The sequence below is a fragment of the Lolium rigidum genome, chromosome 3 (genome assembly GCF_022539505.1).
Source record: "Lolium rigidum isolate FL_2022 chromosome 3, APGP_CSIRO_Lrig_0.1, whole genome shotgun sequence".
Taxonomy (NCBI): Eukaryota; Viridiplantae; Streptophyta; class Magnoliopsida; order Poales; family Poaceae; genus Lolium; species Lolium rigidum.
Window position 1 is genome coordinate 4,729,121 of NC_061510.1, and position 17,167 is coordinate 4,746,287.

The 17,167-nt window shown below is 45.2% G+C and overlaps 1 protein-coding gene and 1 long non-coding RNA gene across 2 annotated transcripts; one reads left to right on the forward strand and one right to left on the reverse strand.

Moving 5' to 3' along the window:
- Positions 1-330: 330 nt before the first annotated feature.
- On the forward strand, positions 331-1,038 carry LOC124694204. The gene is made up of 2 exons (XR_007000440.1): positions 331-556; positions 716-1,038. It is a non-coding gene; the product is annotated as an uncharacterized LOC124694204 (long non-coding RNA).
- Positions 1,039-6,315: 5,277 nt separating this feature from the next.
- On the reverse strand, positions 6,316-8,905 carry LOC124694205 (purple acid phosphatase 23-like). The gene is made up of 5 exons (XM_047227220.1): positions 8,040-8,905; positions 7,729-7,952; positions 7,347-7,537; positions 6,735-7,016; positions 6,316-6,594 (listed from the first exon to the last, which is right to left on the reverse strand). Exons 1-5 carry the CDS (start codon positions 8,903-8,905, stop codon positions 6,448-6,450), a joined length of 1,710 nt encoding a protein of 569 aa, XP_047083176.1. The 3' UTR covers positions 6,316-6,447.
- Between the last annotated feature and the right edge of the window lie 8,262 nt (positions 8,906-17,167).

Genomic DNA, 17,167 nt, shown 5'->3' on the forward strand with positions numbered 1-17,167 from the left:
CAATCTTTACTTTTTTGTGTACTCCATGATGATTTCTCCCTCTAAAAAATGTCGTTGTTTACCTGGATGAAAGTTGCTCCGTTCTGCCTTGTGCTTTATTCTGCATAGTGCATAGCGGAGTACTGGGGGGGGGGGGGTATTTTAGAAAGGAAAGGATAGTCAAAGGTTTAGTTATGCATAAACTAGTAACTGTTCTAGTAGTTGAGTTCAATATAGTGTTTCACACACGAGGTTTGCTCATCTCTCCTTATCTCACTGAGAGTCAATGGTTTGATGTTGTGTTAATCTGTAGACAGCTTTCACCTTTCAAAGATTTTGCTATTTTTCAGAAGCTTTCAAAGTGCACTTTATAAGTAGTGCACTTTTATAATCCTTACTCAAAATTGGTTGTTTCTTCACACAGCAGCGAGAGAAAACTTGGTTTGCTAGTTCAATGAAGACAAGATCGCAATACTTAGGAGAGCCATGGCCAGGGGTTCCCGTCGCAGAGGATGATCTCGATCCATCGACTGGCCCAGTTGACGCCTATTGTCTTCTGACCCTTGATCCAGAAAAGGTTAGTTTAGGTGACTGGGTTTCCAACCTTTTCTTGTGCTGCATGCTCGCGTCTTCTTATTGGTGTCTGAATGTACGTTGAAATACCGAATCGGTATGTTTAAAAGATCACAGATTGGTATGCTCCTATAGTATTGCTTAATACTCTTTTTTTACTCAGGTTGATTATGTGAACCTGAAAAGTAATCAGAAGCTGATGTTCAGAAGAACCCAGGAAGGAGATCATTCCAGTGACTGGATTGCTGAAAAAGCTAGCCTCTAATGGTGTCCTTTTTAGATAGGGGGAAAATAAAGGTGGTATTGACTGCCACTATTTTTAGTTGTGGATTGTTCATGGCAAGGAATTGTCTTCATTGTTCATTTCCTTTTCTAGAATGTCGTAATGTATTTTTGGCAGAGCATCTGAGAGTCAAGGTATGTACTTTATCTGCATGACATTTCGTTGTGAACATACAAGATGGCTCTAATTATTAAAGAAGTTCACCGCTAATGGTTTTTCTTCTTTTAGTTCCAAGATGATTACTTAGCTAGCATTTCTTGTACCGCTTAGAATACATTCGAGCATGCACCATTCAAGATGACAGACTGGGGATTGCAAGAATATGAGCTTGAATTCAAGTCATGTAAATAGTTCTTTTCTTTAACAAGAGCGGTCGAGCCTTGAAAGTTTCCTTCCTGAGTTTTCTCATGGAATGATTCAAAGTCTGGAACATATGTTGATTTACATTGCAATATGCGTACCTGTACATAATTACAGTAATATCACACACATAAAACACAAGGCCTCATAGAATTCGTCAAGTAGTTTTCTAAATTCTTGCAAAATAAAAATAGATGTAGGCCCAGGGGCATGGACATTGGCAGTACACACGGTGCGATAAGGGAACTAATAAAAGTCCGAAATGATGGACGATCTGGATTAATCCATAATCAGAGTACCTAGTACCTTGTATTTCACAGACTGGGACACACGGTCGATCTGGATTGTAGTATTTGGGCAAGGCATCAATCTGCAATGGCAATAATATCACGCACACAAAGAAAGATCACATGAATTCTGCAAGTATTTTTGACTTGGCCATATAAGCTGCAGTAAATCCGTTTGATTTGTTTGGCATAACATATATATCTCTGTAGATCGCATCTAACCACCAAGTGTGGCCGGCGCGATGGATGCCGACGATGATGCCAACGGCATCTGCTTCCCCTACGACGTGCTCGTCGACATACTCCGCCGCCTCCCAGGCCGCGCCCTCGCCGAGTCCCGCTGCGTCTGCCGCTCGTGGCGCGCCATCGTCGACGCCCACAACCTCCTCCTCCCCCACTTCTTCCCGCGGGAGTTCCCCGGCGTCTACACCACCTACTACGGATTCAGCTCCCCCTCCGCCTTCTTTGCCCGGCCGACGTCGCGCCCCGGCTCCCAACGTCCGTTCATATGGGGCGATTGGTCCCCTGCTGTGCAGCAGCACTGCAACGGCCTCCTCCTCATCCGGGACAGGTACAACTTCGCAGATGCCAAGGACGTCTACGTGTGCAACCCGGCGACCATGCGGTGTGCTCTCCTGCCGAGTCCGCCGACGCCGTGGCCGTGCGACGTCGAAGGAATGTTTCTTGCTTTTGACCCGGCCGTGTCCCGGCACCATGAGGTGTTCCTCCTTCCTGCAATAAAGATGCCTTCACGTCGCCTGGACTTGGAACAGATAGATCCGTCCGGTTCTGCAAGCGAGTTTGTCGAGCTGGAGGGTGACATGCTCAAGAATAGGACGGTGCCATTGCTGGTTTTCTCGTCGCGGATTGGGCAGTGGGAGAAACAGAAATTTGCGCCGGGCCGCTGCGCCCCGGGACACCTCTACGACTTGGTGATGGCACCACGCGGTGTGCAGAAGAGGGCATGGTCTGGCGAATACTGGCGTGGATCACTCTACGTCCACTGCCACAGTGGTGTCCTCATGATACTGCGATGCTCACAGAGGATGTACGACATGGTTCAGCTCCCAGGGATTTCACCTCCATACGACGACGAGAAGTACAGGGACTACACATGGTCGCTTCCCACGAGGTCCGTGTTGGCGAGCTATGAGACAGGGGTTCGCTATGTGACTCTGCAGAAGTGTCATCTCCTTGTATGGGCTTTGGTGGAATCGACCAACGGCAAACTTGACTGGATGTTGGCGCATGAGGCCGATCTCAAACCATATGATTATTTGATAACTTCATTTAACTGGAATGCAAAGCCAGAGATGGAAATGGAATGGGAGGTGGTCGAAAGCGAAGATGAATTAATTAGTTTGCTGGAACATAGTAGCAGTGACGAAAGTGATGCCGCCGATGAGGAAGATGCCATTAAGAAAGACGCTAAGAATGATGAATCAGAGGAACTTGAGACAATACATGGTCATGAGAAGTCGGCCAGATTCACTGATGTTGATGATAGTGTGAGGGACAACCTAGGCCATGCAAATCAAAAACAGGAGGAGCAAGAGGATGATGAGGTAGAAAGCAGAGATGGTTCCGACTACTCATGGAACTCAGATGAACACAACTTCATCGATTTGGACGGCACTATTGTCAACGACCAAGAAGTTGTAGGGTGGGTGTGTAGGATCGTTGGATTTCATCCACACAAGGATGTGCTCCTCCTACATTACAGCAACACGGTGTTGGCGTATCATCTCAGCACTTCGAGAATGCAATATTTAGGCTACATCTATCCTGAAGTACCAGTGCAGAACGCACGTGACATCCGTGGTGCATTCCCGTACCGTCCTTGCTACGTCGATGCACTCCCAGATAGAAAGTCCCGGTCATCCTAGAAAGATCATTGGCTCTTAGTCTTCACAACAACCTGGCTAATTAAATCTTTTTAATGAAGAACAATCACCTTGAGTAATATATGATCTGGAATTTAGTTATTTCTATCTACTTTTCATGGGAATAATCCAATTATTTCAATTAGTTCAATCGTGTTATCAGTGGGGTTTCATCTCGCCCTCTGCTGCTACATTCAACATAAGCATACAATGTTTTGGGAGGGCTGGCAACATTGAGAAGATGGAGTACTACTTCATTTCAGGCTGATAAAGATTCAGGGTGTCGAACCCGACCCAATCTCCTACTGCTCGTTAGTAAACGGGTACAACATCCTGCAATTGTTCGACAGACAGAGAACACCGATGTTGGCTTTAGATGCACCATTTTTTCAACTTTGTTATCAGTGCATACGCCATGTCTGGAGAAATCAACATAATGGAGGAAATGCTACAGCTTATGAAGGACAAGAAATGTAAACCTGGCAAAGTAATTTACACCTCCATCATTCAGGCACATTTTGCATATGGGATGGATGAAGCCACTAAGTTGTTAGAAACAGAAGTAGAAAGATTTGATTAGAAGTTGATGGTAAGTTCTTTGCTATATCTTAGTGAGCTTCTTTATTGTTGATTTATATGTGCATTAAGATACTCATAATCCGTGGTATTCGCTGACTGTTTCTGGCTTTGGGCCAGGGACCAGTTTCTAGGCTGATAACAAATAACTTGTACTACATCTTGTTTATAGAGGGTTCGAGCAGCTAATATGAAAATGGAAAAATAACTTGTAAGAGGGCCTGGAGAGAATATGGTTAGAAATCCACAGCAAAGATAGATCATACTGACCGAATTAAATCCATCAAGATCAGACTAAGCGTTTGCAGACTAAGTTGGATGCCAAAGACAAGGTAACTCATGGTCAAAAAAAAAGACAAGGTAACTAGAACTTCAGAACTTTCTACTGAACGAATATTTGCCTGTTCTATGTTTAGCTGAGCTGCAATAGACACCCCAACCTTTGTTCTTTCTGTATCCCAGCAATAATGGAATCCATGAACCAGTTGTTGTGGCCTGTCTCACACGGCTTAAATCTGCAATAATGGAATCCATGAACAAGTACAAACTCAGAGAGGTAGCTTGTAATATCTGGAAGTGGAATTGATTATGGTACAGGAAAAATCCAGCTATTTCTTGTAGAACTTCAGAAAGTCCAGATATTCATGTCGAAATATGTAAACCTAGTTCCCTTTGATTCTATAAGAAAAATCACTGCCAAAATTAATGGAGGGATAGAACCACGCCGGGAAAAATATGTAAGAGGGCCTGGAGAGAATATGTAAGAGTGCTCGAAAGACTGCCTGGAGTACAGTTACAAATCCGCAACAAAGCTTGATCACAATGATCAAACTAAGTCCGTCAACATAAGACTAAGCTTTTCCAGACCCAGCTGATTGCCAATGACAGGTTTAGAACTTCAGAACTTTCCGGTGCACATTTGGTTGCTCGCATGTCTTTGCACTAGGTTGGGTGGAGCAGAAATCGGCCCTGATGGTTGCCTGGTAGGCCTCCGCGTTGTGACCAGCGTGATTTTGAAAGCATCTCCATGCCTCGTCTGGGAGCTACTGCCGGATTGGCCGTTCCTCTGAAGTCTGGCCCGTTCGAGCGCCTCAGTTGTATGGGCGGGGGAGGAAATGGCAATGCAGTGTGCCCACTTGTCTTTGGGAACACAGGCCATAAATCCTCTCACCACCCACTTTCCCTCCTCTCACTCTCCTCCTTCCAACTCACACCGCCTTCCTGTCACATCACGTCGGCGGATGCACTGCCGCCAACGAGTCCACTGCTTCGCCACAAAGAGGAAGAGCAGGACGTGAGTCCGACCACAAGGTGGCATTCACTATGACATGTGAAGAGCAAGGGCTTCGTTGAACTACACCGCGACCTCGACCACAACCGGCCGTCTCAATGACGTTAAGTTATTGCCACTTTGCAAACCCATGTCTACTTGCAAAAGTCCAAATGCGGCATCAATCTTGATCTGGAATGATAGATGGAGAGAAAAGGATGCCAAGATTTGTTGGCCTCATCTCTACTAGTTTGATCTACAAGAAGGCATTTACTTTAGGGGCTACCTAACTCATCAAACAATGCTCACTTGGTTTCATTTTCCTATGTGTGAAGAGGCATTTGAAGAGTTTAACTCTTTCTTGCATGTTGATTTGTCACATGAGTTTAACTCTTACCGTAATATTCTGCGAGTAGATGTGGTGTCATCTTATTTTAAATTGGTTCTAGAATTCTTGCTATCAGAAAGAAAAAAAAACTTAAAGTTAGTATGATTTTGTCGCGGCGATGCCATTTTCATAAAAATAAATGTACATGTTCTCCGATGTAGATTATGTACACATGTATGCATTGACTCCATACAATTCTGCAGCGAAGGTTGACGAGTTGGTGATATAGATTTTCAGCTAGAGATGGTTGTCCGGACCTATTTACCCGACATGGAGGACAACCTAGTCTTTGCACCAAGACACCCTAATTTTACAACTAGCATCAAGAGTGTGTCCTTATCTTTAGTGACATATTATTTGCTGTCAGGTTTATTTCTGTTTGGGTGTTTGGTGCAGTTTGGATGTGCGTATCCCTGGACCGAGAGCTTGAACTCTTTTGTGGCTGTATCATCTAGATATATTTTCAATAGTTATTTAATAAATCTTCTAGTCAAATAAATAAATAGATACAACAGCACAAACACTACCCAAAACATAAGTTATAATCTTGCCACAACACTATGGTTTCTCTACATTTGCCCACTCAAAGCTAGGAATACGAACAAAATGGTCTTGGAGCCATGCATGTAGTTCAAAAGAGATATTTTTAAAGAGCAAGCTCCAATCTACATCTATCGATGCATACAACCTCTATTTAGATTTTATTCATAGTCCAAATGAGATGGCTACGTTTAATAGGTTGTTGAGTACCTGGGTTGCTACTCAATGGCAAAGAGGGGCACCCTGCCGAGGGACTGTCCTCTGCAACATTACAACACAAATAGCTTACTGAAATTATTGTAAAATTATCACCATTCGAGTGAAGCCACACTCATAGACTGCATTAGACACTCCTTGGGTTGCCGTACTATGTAGATCTGATCCCCTACACTGTCTTTTCCATATGTATCCTGGTTTCGGTGCCATGTCCACAAGGCATATGTCGAATTCACAACCTGTATGAACTCCAACATGTGATGATGATGATGAGAAGGAGAGAGTCAAGTATGCATGTCAGCATAAGCATTTCCTTCTAAACACATCAAAGCAATTGGTGACGAGACGAGTAATGAGATAGTCAAGTAACTTAATTTACCTCTAAAATCCCGTGGCCGAAACTGCTTTCCCGGAACGCGCTCCATTCCGGCTGTCTCTCCCAACAGAATCTCCCCTTGGCAGGACCAGATGTGAAGTTCATATGACATACCCCACCAAATTCAGGGGTGTTGTCACCTGGTAAGGGACACTTTCCAGGATCATCCGCATGATCAATGTCGATTTTCTCAATGTTACCGCCATCTCCGATCGTAATGTAAACCGGTCCACATGTGTCGAGCGTGTAGTTGAATACCCGGTTCATCCTTTCGTATGCGTGTACCTTAATCAACCAATAAATTTAGAATCAAGTAAATCAGATTTGGATGAAACAAACATCGAGAATCAAGGGGTGTACTCTAGATTACTTGAATGTCAAGGGAAAGTTTGCATCGTCTGTTTTTGGACATATTGTAATTTCCCACGGATTTGTTGGAGTTATATCTGTCAGTGTCAACTTTTGATGAAAAATAGAAACTCCTCTGTTTCTTTCTTTACGGTAATCGCAATTCTTGCTTGTTGGTGCATTTGGACAAGAAAACTGAGCGGGTTCTTTCTTCAGGGTGATGAAACCATTTGAGAAAGTAAATGAATAATGTGGTGACAGACTTACATGTCCTGAGAAGACAATGTCGACGCCATGTTGGTACAGGAGCCCTTCCATTTGCTGCCTCATGCACTCGAACTCCTGGTAGTGCGAGGCATAGCTGTTGTACCAGGGCGAGTGCCAAGAAGCAACGACCCACGGGGTGAGTCCTCGATCGACTCTCTGCAGATCCTTCTCTAACCACGAGTACTGAGGTCCTACAGAGATATATGTAAGACAAATTAAAGGACATCTTAACTTTATCAAAAAATGTCTACGAGGTATCTAGAGTTCTAGACATGTTTTAATGTGAACAAAGTTGAGATATTTTTTTTTATAAACTCAGAGTACTACAATCCATGCATTCAGGATAGGTGGTGATGAATCAAGTCAATTAAGTCAATTGTACCAGTGCGATTGTAGTCGACGTATGCGCCGAGCATGATGAAATGGATACCGCCGGCGTCGAAGGAGTAGTAGAACTTGGTGCCGGAGCCCGACTCGTCGGCCGGCACGGCGAAGCGCGCCGAGTAGGAGGCGAACGTCACCGCGCCACCGCGCCCCTGCGGCTCCATCTCGTGGTTCCCTTCGATGACCATCATCGGGACCCTCGATGTGAGCGGTTCCATGAATCTGAAGGAATCAGAACATGACACTACAGTCTACAGATCACCAGTTGGACAGTAAGAAATAAGATATTAGCACTGAACAAATTGAGACCTTCCCCAGCCGTCCCATCGTGGCTGGTAGGATTCCCGGATCGGGGCATCCGGGAAGGAGCAGGAGAAGCAGGGCACGCCTGCGCCGCCGGTGGTGAGGTACTGGTTGGCGTACGTCATGTCGCCGACCATCAGGATTAGGGACGGGTCGTTCTTGGCGAGGTGGTCGACGGTGGAGGTTGAGTTGCCGGTGAGGCCCAGGTCCCCGACAACCGCGACGCGGCGAGGGTACGCGTCGGGCGCCGGCGCCGGCAGCGTCCGGAAGGAGCGCTCGTCGCTGAGGCCGCCCTCGAGGAGGAGGGAGCTGTCGCCGCAGCGGTAGTAGTAGCGGGTGGACGGCGTCAGGTTGGCGAGGCGCACGTGGTGGATGACGCCGGAGGTGTAGTTGAGGAGGCCCGGGTACGGGTAGAGCTGGCTGTAGACCTCGGCCGAGCCGGTGGCGACGCGCGGGTGGTGGCCGGCGCGCTCGCCGTACCAGACCTCGGTGCGGACGGCGGCGGGGTCGAGCGGGGTGAGGTGGGAGCCCACCTGGGCGCGGCCGGTCACCCAGGAGACCCAGAGCGAGGTGGGGTCGGCGGAGGCGGCGAGCGCGATCTGCTCCGGGGACGGCGGGCGCGCGCGCGGGGCCAGGCGGGGGTCGGAGAGCGGGACGTCCGCGCTGCCCTGCCGGAGCGAGCGGTCGAATGCGCGGGTGACCGGCGTGAACGGCCCGTCCAGCGTGGTCGGAATGCCGCCGCCATCGACGATATGGGAGGCGAACTGGTGGCATGGCAGTAGCAATAGGAGGAGGAGGAGGAGGAGGAGGAGGTGGAGGCAATGGTGGTGTCGGTGGTGGAGGTGGCCGGCATTGGTTCCGCTGTCGGCCATGGCTGACAATGCGCAGCGCACCTACCTTGGAGGAATCGGAGGATGGAGCGAATACTTCACTGGATATTCCGTGCATGCTCTGTTTCCTTTTTTGTTTTTGATTTGGTAGGAGTACAACTTTATTAATAATCAAATAATAGATATATCGTTTAATTAATAACCAAATACAGATATATCGTTTAATTAATAAAATACTTCACTGGATATCGTTTTTGTTTTTGTCATCTGCGCCACACTTTTTTGATAAAGGATGCTTTAGTACTTTGATAAGCAATTACATCCAGCCTCTGCATAACTAGGATGCACACAGCCGTTTATATGTCCAATAGAACAATCTGATAAAAACAAATCTAGGCGAAATACATATCGGAACGATGAAATATAAAACGCCTAAGGTGTGGATGGAGCTTCAATCCGTAGACTATGCTGCCACCCATGTTGGGAAAAAGTACCCCTCGCCGTAGCCTCCAACCGTGTACAGACCTCCGTAAACAGGTCGCGGTTCTCCACTCGATGAAGAGGTAACCACGAACGGAGAATAGCCGTGCACCTGTATATAACCTGCAAAAGGGAACACTTTTTGTCATTAAAAATCTTATCATTTCTACTTAGCCATATCGCCTAGATAACTGCCAGCGCCCCCACCCTAAGAAGCAACTTGAACCTTGAATCGACACCATGTAACCAATTGTCGAAGACATTGTCCACACTAGTCGGGGGAAACAGGGTAGACGCTACTTGGATGACTGACCATATAGATTTCGCAAATTGGCATTTGAAGAAAAGGTGTTTAATCGTTTCGTCCTGTTGACAGAAAACACACCGTGTACTTCCATGCCAGTTTCGCTTAACAAGATTGTCCTTGGTGAGGATAACACCTCGACGAAGGTACCATCCAAAAAAATTATTTTTAATGGTATCTTCATCTTCCAAATTTTCTTATTATTATCAACTGGTATATCGGAATGAAGAATCGCATTGTATAATGATTTTACCGTGAAAGAGCCATTTCCATTGAGATTCCACCTGAATTCATCCGGTTCAGGTGATAATTGTATATCACCTAGCCGGTGGGTCAGGGTATTCCATGCTAACAACTTTGCCCAAGTAAAACTCTTCTGAACGTCACATTCGGCGGTGAGGTAGCCATCACCGTAGCAATGGTATCACTTTTGCGACGAACAATATTATACAAAGCAGGATACTGTTCACTTAAGGGTGCATTGTCTAGCCAAGTGTCCTCCCAGAACCGTATCTGTGCCCCATTCTTAATCAAGAAAGTACCATGGCAGACGAAGATATTCTTTGCCGCCATGAGTCCAGCCCAGAAGTGTGAATCCCTTGGTTTCCAGACCACTTGGGATAATGTCTTCGAGCCCAAATACTTTCTCGTAAGAATAGTTTGCCATATCCCATCCTCGGTAAGAAGCTTAAACATCCATTTACCTAGAAGTGCTGAATTCTTGACCTCCAGGTCATGAACTCCAAGCCCTCCTTGCTCTTTGGGACTACAAACTATACTCCATTTAACCAATCGATATTTCTTTTTCTCGCTGTCCCCTTGCCAAAAGAATCTGGATCGATAATAATCGAGTTTATGCAGTATTCCTTTTGGTACTAGGAAGAAAGATAACATATACAGTACCATGTTTGTGAGTACTGAATTAATGAGTACCAATCTTCCCCCCAGGGACAACAATTTGCCTTTCCAACTACTAAGACGCTTTTGTAGTCTTTCTTCCAACATTTCCCATTCAGCATTTGTGAGTCTTCGATAATGAATCGGAATACCCAAATAGCGAATAGGAAACTGGCCTTGCCCACAGCCAAACAACTCTGTGTATAAAGTTGTATCGTTTCGGGCATCACCGAAGCAAAACAACTCGCTTTTATGGAAATTGATTTTTAATCCCGATAACTGCTCAAACGCTGCCAAAATTAATTTTAGATTGCGAACTTTTTCGAGATCGTGATCCATAAAGAGAATTGTATCATCAGCATATTGAAGGATAGATAAACCACCATCAACCAGATGAGGAATCACTCCTTCAATTTGGCCTTCAGACTTGGCTCTCTCTATCAGGATTGCCAGCATATCCGCTACAATGTTAAACAACATTGGAGACAACAGATCCCCTTGGCGTAACCCTTTTCATGTCTGGAAATAGTGGCCGGTGTCATCATTAACCCGGATTGCCACACTTCCTCCATACACAAAATCATTGATGAGAGCCCGCCACTCAGGAGAAAAACCTTTCATCCTAAGCGTCTGCTGAAGGAAAGACCACTTGACCTTATCATAGGCCTTTTCAAAGTCTAATTTCAAAATAACCCCATGTAATTTCTTAGTGTGCATTTCATGTAGTGTCTCATGCAGAACCGCAACTCCATCTAGGATATTCCTTCCTTGCATGAAAGCGGTCTGTGATGGACGGACAACATGATCTGCTACCGTATTAAGTATAATGGTGGCCACTTTCGTGAAAATCTTGAAACTGACGTTTAAAAGGCAGATGGGTCTATAATGTTGAATCCTTTCTGCATCATTAACTTTCGGTAACAAGATTACTTCACCAAAATTTTGACGAAATAATTCTAGTTGTCCCATGTGCAAAGCACTGAACAAAGCTAGAAGGTCCGATTTAATAGTATCCCAAAAAGTTTGGTAAAACTCAGCTGGGAAACCATCTGGACCCGGTGCTTTATTACGTTCCATTTGGAAAATTGCCTTCTGAACCTCTTCCTCTGAATAAGGTGCAGTCAGAAGATCATTTTCCTCCACAGAAACTTGGGGTATGTCGTCCGTTAAGTCCTCGTTTAAAGAAAAACCAGTTTCCTCTCGAGGACCAAACAGACCTTTATAATAATTATGTAAGATTTGAGTTGTTCATGGCCTTCAATCACCCCTTCATCTTGTACCAGAGAGTAAATACGCTTTTTCCGATGTCTCCCATTGGCTACACCATGGAAATATCGCGTATTTGAATCTCCTTCCAGAATGAATTGGGATTTGGATCTCTAATACCATTTGAGCTTCTCTTCCCTAAGAAAGCTCGCTATCTGCGCATTGGATTGATTCTTAAGTTCAATCTCTTGCATAGACATCGGTCTAACCGCAGCCAAAGCCTCCAGCTCATCAATCACAGTTGATAAGCGAGCCTTCTCTTTTTTAAAAATACTAGCCATTTGGACAGCCCAACCAGAGAGACGTTTGCGCATAGCCCGCAACTTATTATTCCATCTCAAAATTGGAGTGCTGCCCCCGACCGGTCTCTCCCACACCATCTTAACCATTTCATGGAACCCCTCCCGATGTAACCAGGCCAGTTCAAACTTGAACGGGCGTTTGCTAACCGGTCGGGGGTTCCCTGTAGTTAAGAGAATAGGAGCATGGTCAGACAATTTTTCAATACGTTCTAGTGCACGGACCGACACCATAGGGTACTTAGCTTCCCAATCGGTATCCATCAACACGCGATCTAGTTGTTCGTATGTGGGCTCAGGCAAGCTATTGGCCCAAGTAAATTTTCGACCGGACATGAACACCTCTCTTAAGTCAAGGCTGTCAATGACAACATTAAACAAGAAAGGCCAACGTCCATCAAAAGGGCCTTTACTTTTTTCATGAGGAAATCTCAGCAAATTAAAATCCCCTCCGATAAAAATCGGATAGGGATTGTCTTTTGCAAGATTTACCAACTCACATAAAAAGTCAGCGTTAAAGGCATCTTGGGCGGCACCATACACAGCAACCAGACTCCATATAAAACCATCTGCTTTGTTCTGAATATCGAGTTTAATATGATACTCTCCATCCGAACTAGCTAGAACAGTCATGGTATCTATGCGGACGCCAAGTAAAATGCCACCCGATCTACCACGAGGCGGGTGAGAATACCACTGATAGTTAATCCCGCCAGATAATATGTCGAGAAAACTCTGTGAGAAATTCCGCCTACCCGTCTCCGAAATAGCAACAAAATCTAAATCATACTCTCTACAACAAGCGGCAATGTGAGAATGCTTAGCCAAGTCACCAAGACCTCTGCTATTCCGAAACATGCCATTCATCGAGAAACTATTTTAGATTTAGTGCCCTTATTATAGGATGAGATTTCTTTCCAGCCGACGATCTAGAGCCGCGTGCAGATGCTTTAAGATCATAAACTGAACTAAGCTCTGAGTGCTCTAAATCAACTTCTGAAATATTTCCTACTATAGCCGAGAGAAGCTGACCATCTAGGATGTCATCAATCTCCCCATCGTCTATTATAGAAGTTTTAGACTCAGTGGAGACATTCAGACCAACCGTCAGACGGTCAAGCTCCGTTTGTCTCAACACATTCGCCGAAACCGAAATCTCATCGGACCGACTCCCCAAAGAAACACCTAGACTACTCAAATTTGAAGAAATACGAGAATCAGAAAAAGTAGTAAACGACTTCACCGGTTGTTTAGTACCTGCCGTGTCGAGGTTCATCTCCGCCTTTCGACGCATGGCATGCTGGAGTGGATCTGTCTCCCTCGATAAAAAAAAGCAGCGCCATTTGCTTCACTATTACCAAAGCTAAACTCAAAAGCACAAAAAAACAGAAGTCTAAACATAAATATTGTCAAAAAGACATGTGGCAGCCTCTCGCCGCGGCGCTGACGCACAACGCGGAGGGCCCCTTGGGCGGCTAGGCGTCCACGGACACCTTGCGGAGCGGCCCCTCGAAGGGTGCGTCCGTTGTAGCGCCTGGACGGCCCAGCCCCTGCCTCGCCCGTCGATTGTTCCGACCACGAGGCGCGTCCCCGTGAAGAGCGCACCCGGCGCGGCGGGCACATAGGTGCTGGACTTGTGGCTCGGGCTCATGGCGGAGGAGCAGAGCCGGTGGCGGTGCAGCCGCATCGTCGGCGTCGGCCACGGGCGCTCCGGCCAGGGTGCGCACGAGCCCGTCGATGTAGGCGAGCCACTGGTCGAGGCGGGTGCCGAGAGGGCGGGTGCGCAGGAGCTCCTGTGCCACCAAGAGCGCAGCCCCCGACACAAGGTCGTGATGACCCACAAGTATAGGGGGTGTATCGTAGTATCTTCGATAAGTAAGAATGTCGATCCCAACGAGGAGCAGAAGGTGTTGACAAGTAGTTTCGATGAAGGATTCCTTTGTAAATGCTCACGAGACAAGTATTCGGGGGTTTTGATGTAACAGTTGAATAAAGTACGAGTATGTAAAGTGCGAGAGTGACAATTGCAGCGAGTGGCCCAATCCTTTTTAGCACAAAGGACAAGCCGGTTTGTTTACTTATAATGACCAAACGTTCTCGAGGACACACGGGATTTTAGTCTAATGCTTTCGCTACATACGGCTAATTAATCTTCATTGTTGTGATAAGTGTTGTGTGGGTGAACCTATGCTAATGTACCGCCCTTCCTAGGACTAATACATACTTGTGATTATACCCCTTGCAAGCATCCGCAACTACAAGAAAGTAATTAAGAATAAATCTAACCACGGCCTTAAACTACGAGATCATGCGATCCCTCCTGCATCGATATACCAACGGGGTTCAGGTTTACGTCACTCCGGCAACCCCGCAATTAGCAAACGAATACAAGATGCATTCCCTAGGCCCATAAATGGTGAAGTGTCATGTAGTCGACGTTCACATGACACCACTAGAAGAATAACACCACAACTTAAATATCACACCATTGAATATTACTCAACCATAGTTCACTACTAACATTTAGACTTCACCCATGTCCTCAAGAACTAAACGAACTACTCACGAGACATCATACGGAACATGATCAGAGGTGATATGATGATGAATAACAATCTGAACATAAACTTGGTTCAATGGTTTCACTCAATAGCATCAACAACAAGTAGAGATCGATCCGGGAGAGTTTCCCCTATCAAACAATCAAGATCAAACCCAAATTGCTACGGCGGTGACGGTGTCCAGCGGTGATGACGGCGGTGATGATGGTGGAGATGATGATGATGGTGATGGTGATGATGTCCAGCTCGATGGCGGTGACGATGGCGTCGATTTCCCCCTCCCGGAGGGAATTTCCCGGCAGATTCACTGCCCGCCGGAGAGCTCTTTTCTCTCTGGTGTTCTCCGCCCCGCGAGGCGGGCTGTAACTCTTCGCGAGGTACCCCTTCGGCTTAGGTTTTCGGGACGAAGGATTTCGCGAAGAAAAGGAGGCGAAAGGGGTCGTGGGCCCTCCGGACCACGTGGCGGCGCGGCCGGGGCTTGGGCCGCGCCGCCCTAGGGTGTGGGCCCACCCCGGCTCCTCCTCGGCTCCTCCTTCGGCTTCCTTCGTCATCTTGAAAAATAGGATTTTTGGTATAATTTTCTTCCACGGGTGATCTTCCGAAATATTGCTTTACGACGGTGCTTTTTCCAGCGAGAATCCCGGCTCCGGTGCTTGATCCTCCAATAATGATGAAACATGCAAAATAGATGAAATAACATAAGTATTGTGTCCCAATATGAAATATATCAATGAATAACGAGCAAATTATGATATAAAATAGTGATGCAAATTGGACGTATCAACTCCCCCAAGCTTAGACTTCGCTTGTCCCCAAGCGAGCGGAACTCGATAGACATGACCACATGTTTATGGAGTGAAGAGTCGATAAATAAAATACGGACAAGAAGCATCATATTCATTCACACAGGACATTATAGTAAACAATCTCTTATAACTCATATTGAAACAAGTATAAGGTAATCACAAGTAAAGGTGCATAAGAAATCATCATTGGTGATGGCAAACTTCGTTCTTGGTCAGAGAACAATTAACAGATTATATTTATCTCATTGAGCGGCGCTCTCATACTAAAGTTTATAAGGCACAACTTTCATACTCAATCATAATGGTCCTCTCATGATCATTGATAACTTGCAAAGTTATATTCATTCGAGATAAAACTTGTACTAAACAAGGAAGAATAAAAGACATGATGAAGCAAATCACAATATAATGGTTTGATCACAACTACTCAAATGCTTGCTTGAGATGGAGGGAAATAGGTTTACTGACTCAACATAAAGTAAAAGACGAGGCCCTTCGCGAGAGGAAGCGGGGATTAAATCATGTGCTAGAGCTCTTTCAGTTTTGAAATCATATAGAGATAATAAAAGTAACATTTTGAGAGGTGTTTGTTGTTGTCAACGATTGGTAGCGGGTACTCTAACCCCCTTGCCGGACAACCTCCTAAGAGCGGCTCCCATAATATTTTCATTTTGTGTGGCACTCCTTCCAACCTTTCTTTCACAAACCATGGCTAACCGAATCCTCGGGTGCCTGCCAACAATCTCATACCATGAAGGAGCGCCTTTTTATTTTAGCTTTATGATGATGATGACACTCCCCCAACCTTTGCTTACACAAGCCATGGCTAACCGAATACTTCGGGTGCCGTCCATCAATCACATACCATGGAGGAGTGTCTATTTAGTTTAATTAATTTGGGACTGGGAATCCCATTGCCAGCTCTTTTTGCTAAATTATTGGATAAGCGGATGAAGCCACTAGTCCATTGGTGGAAGTTGCCCAATAAGATTGAAAGATAAAACACCACATACTTCCTCATGAGCTATGAAACATTGACACAAATAAGAGATACTAGGTTTTGAATTGTTTAAAGGTAGCACATGAAGTATTTACTTGGAATGGCAGAAAATACCATGTAATAGGTAGGTATGGTGGACACAAATGACATAGGTTTGGTTGAAGGTTTGGATGCACGAGAAGTATTCCTTCTCAGTACAAGTCTTTGGCTAGCAAGGTTAATTAGCAAGCATAAGAGTCGAGAAACAAACAAATATACATGTTATAGAAACAATCATGCATCTTCCTTGTAAGCACAAACAATCTTAACTTCAGAATAATAAGCTATGAGCTAACAAGAAAGACAATGAAACATCTACATGTATTTCTCTTTTCTATTTAAACCTCAAAGTGTTGTTGTTATTGACCAATGCTAAGTTTGCCAAAACCAAATAGATTTATTCAATGCTCCCAAAGTGATACCAATACTAACAACAAGATGAATCATAGAGATTGCAAACTAAAATAAGATGTGCAATATGTAAATGATAAGACTTCTCATTAATATTCCATATCGATAACTCACACCAAGGGATACATAGATAACCAACCTAAGGAGAGATACTTCCAAACGCAACCCATCTTATATGATAACTTCCCTACTCATGATATGACACTACTTGACAATAAAAGTAAAAGGTAGTGATGATGTG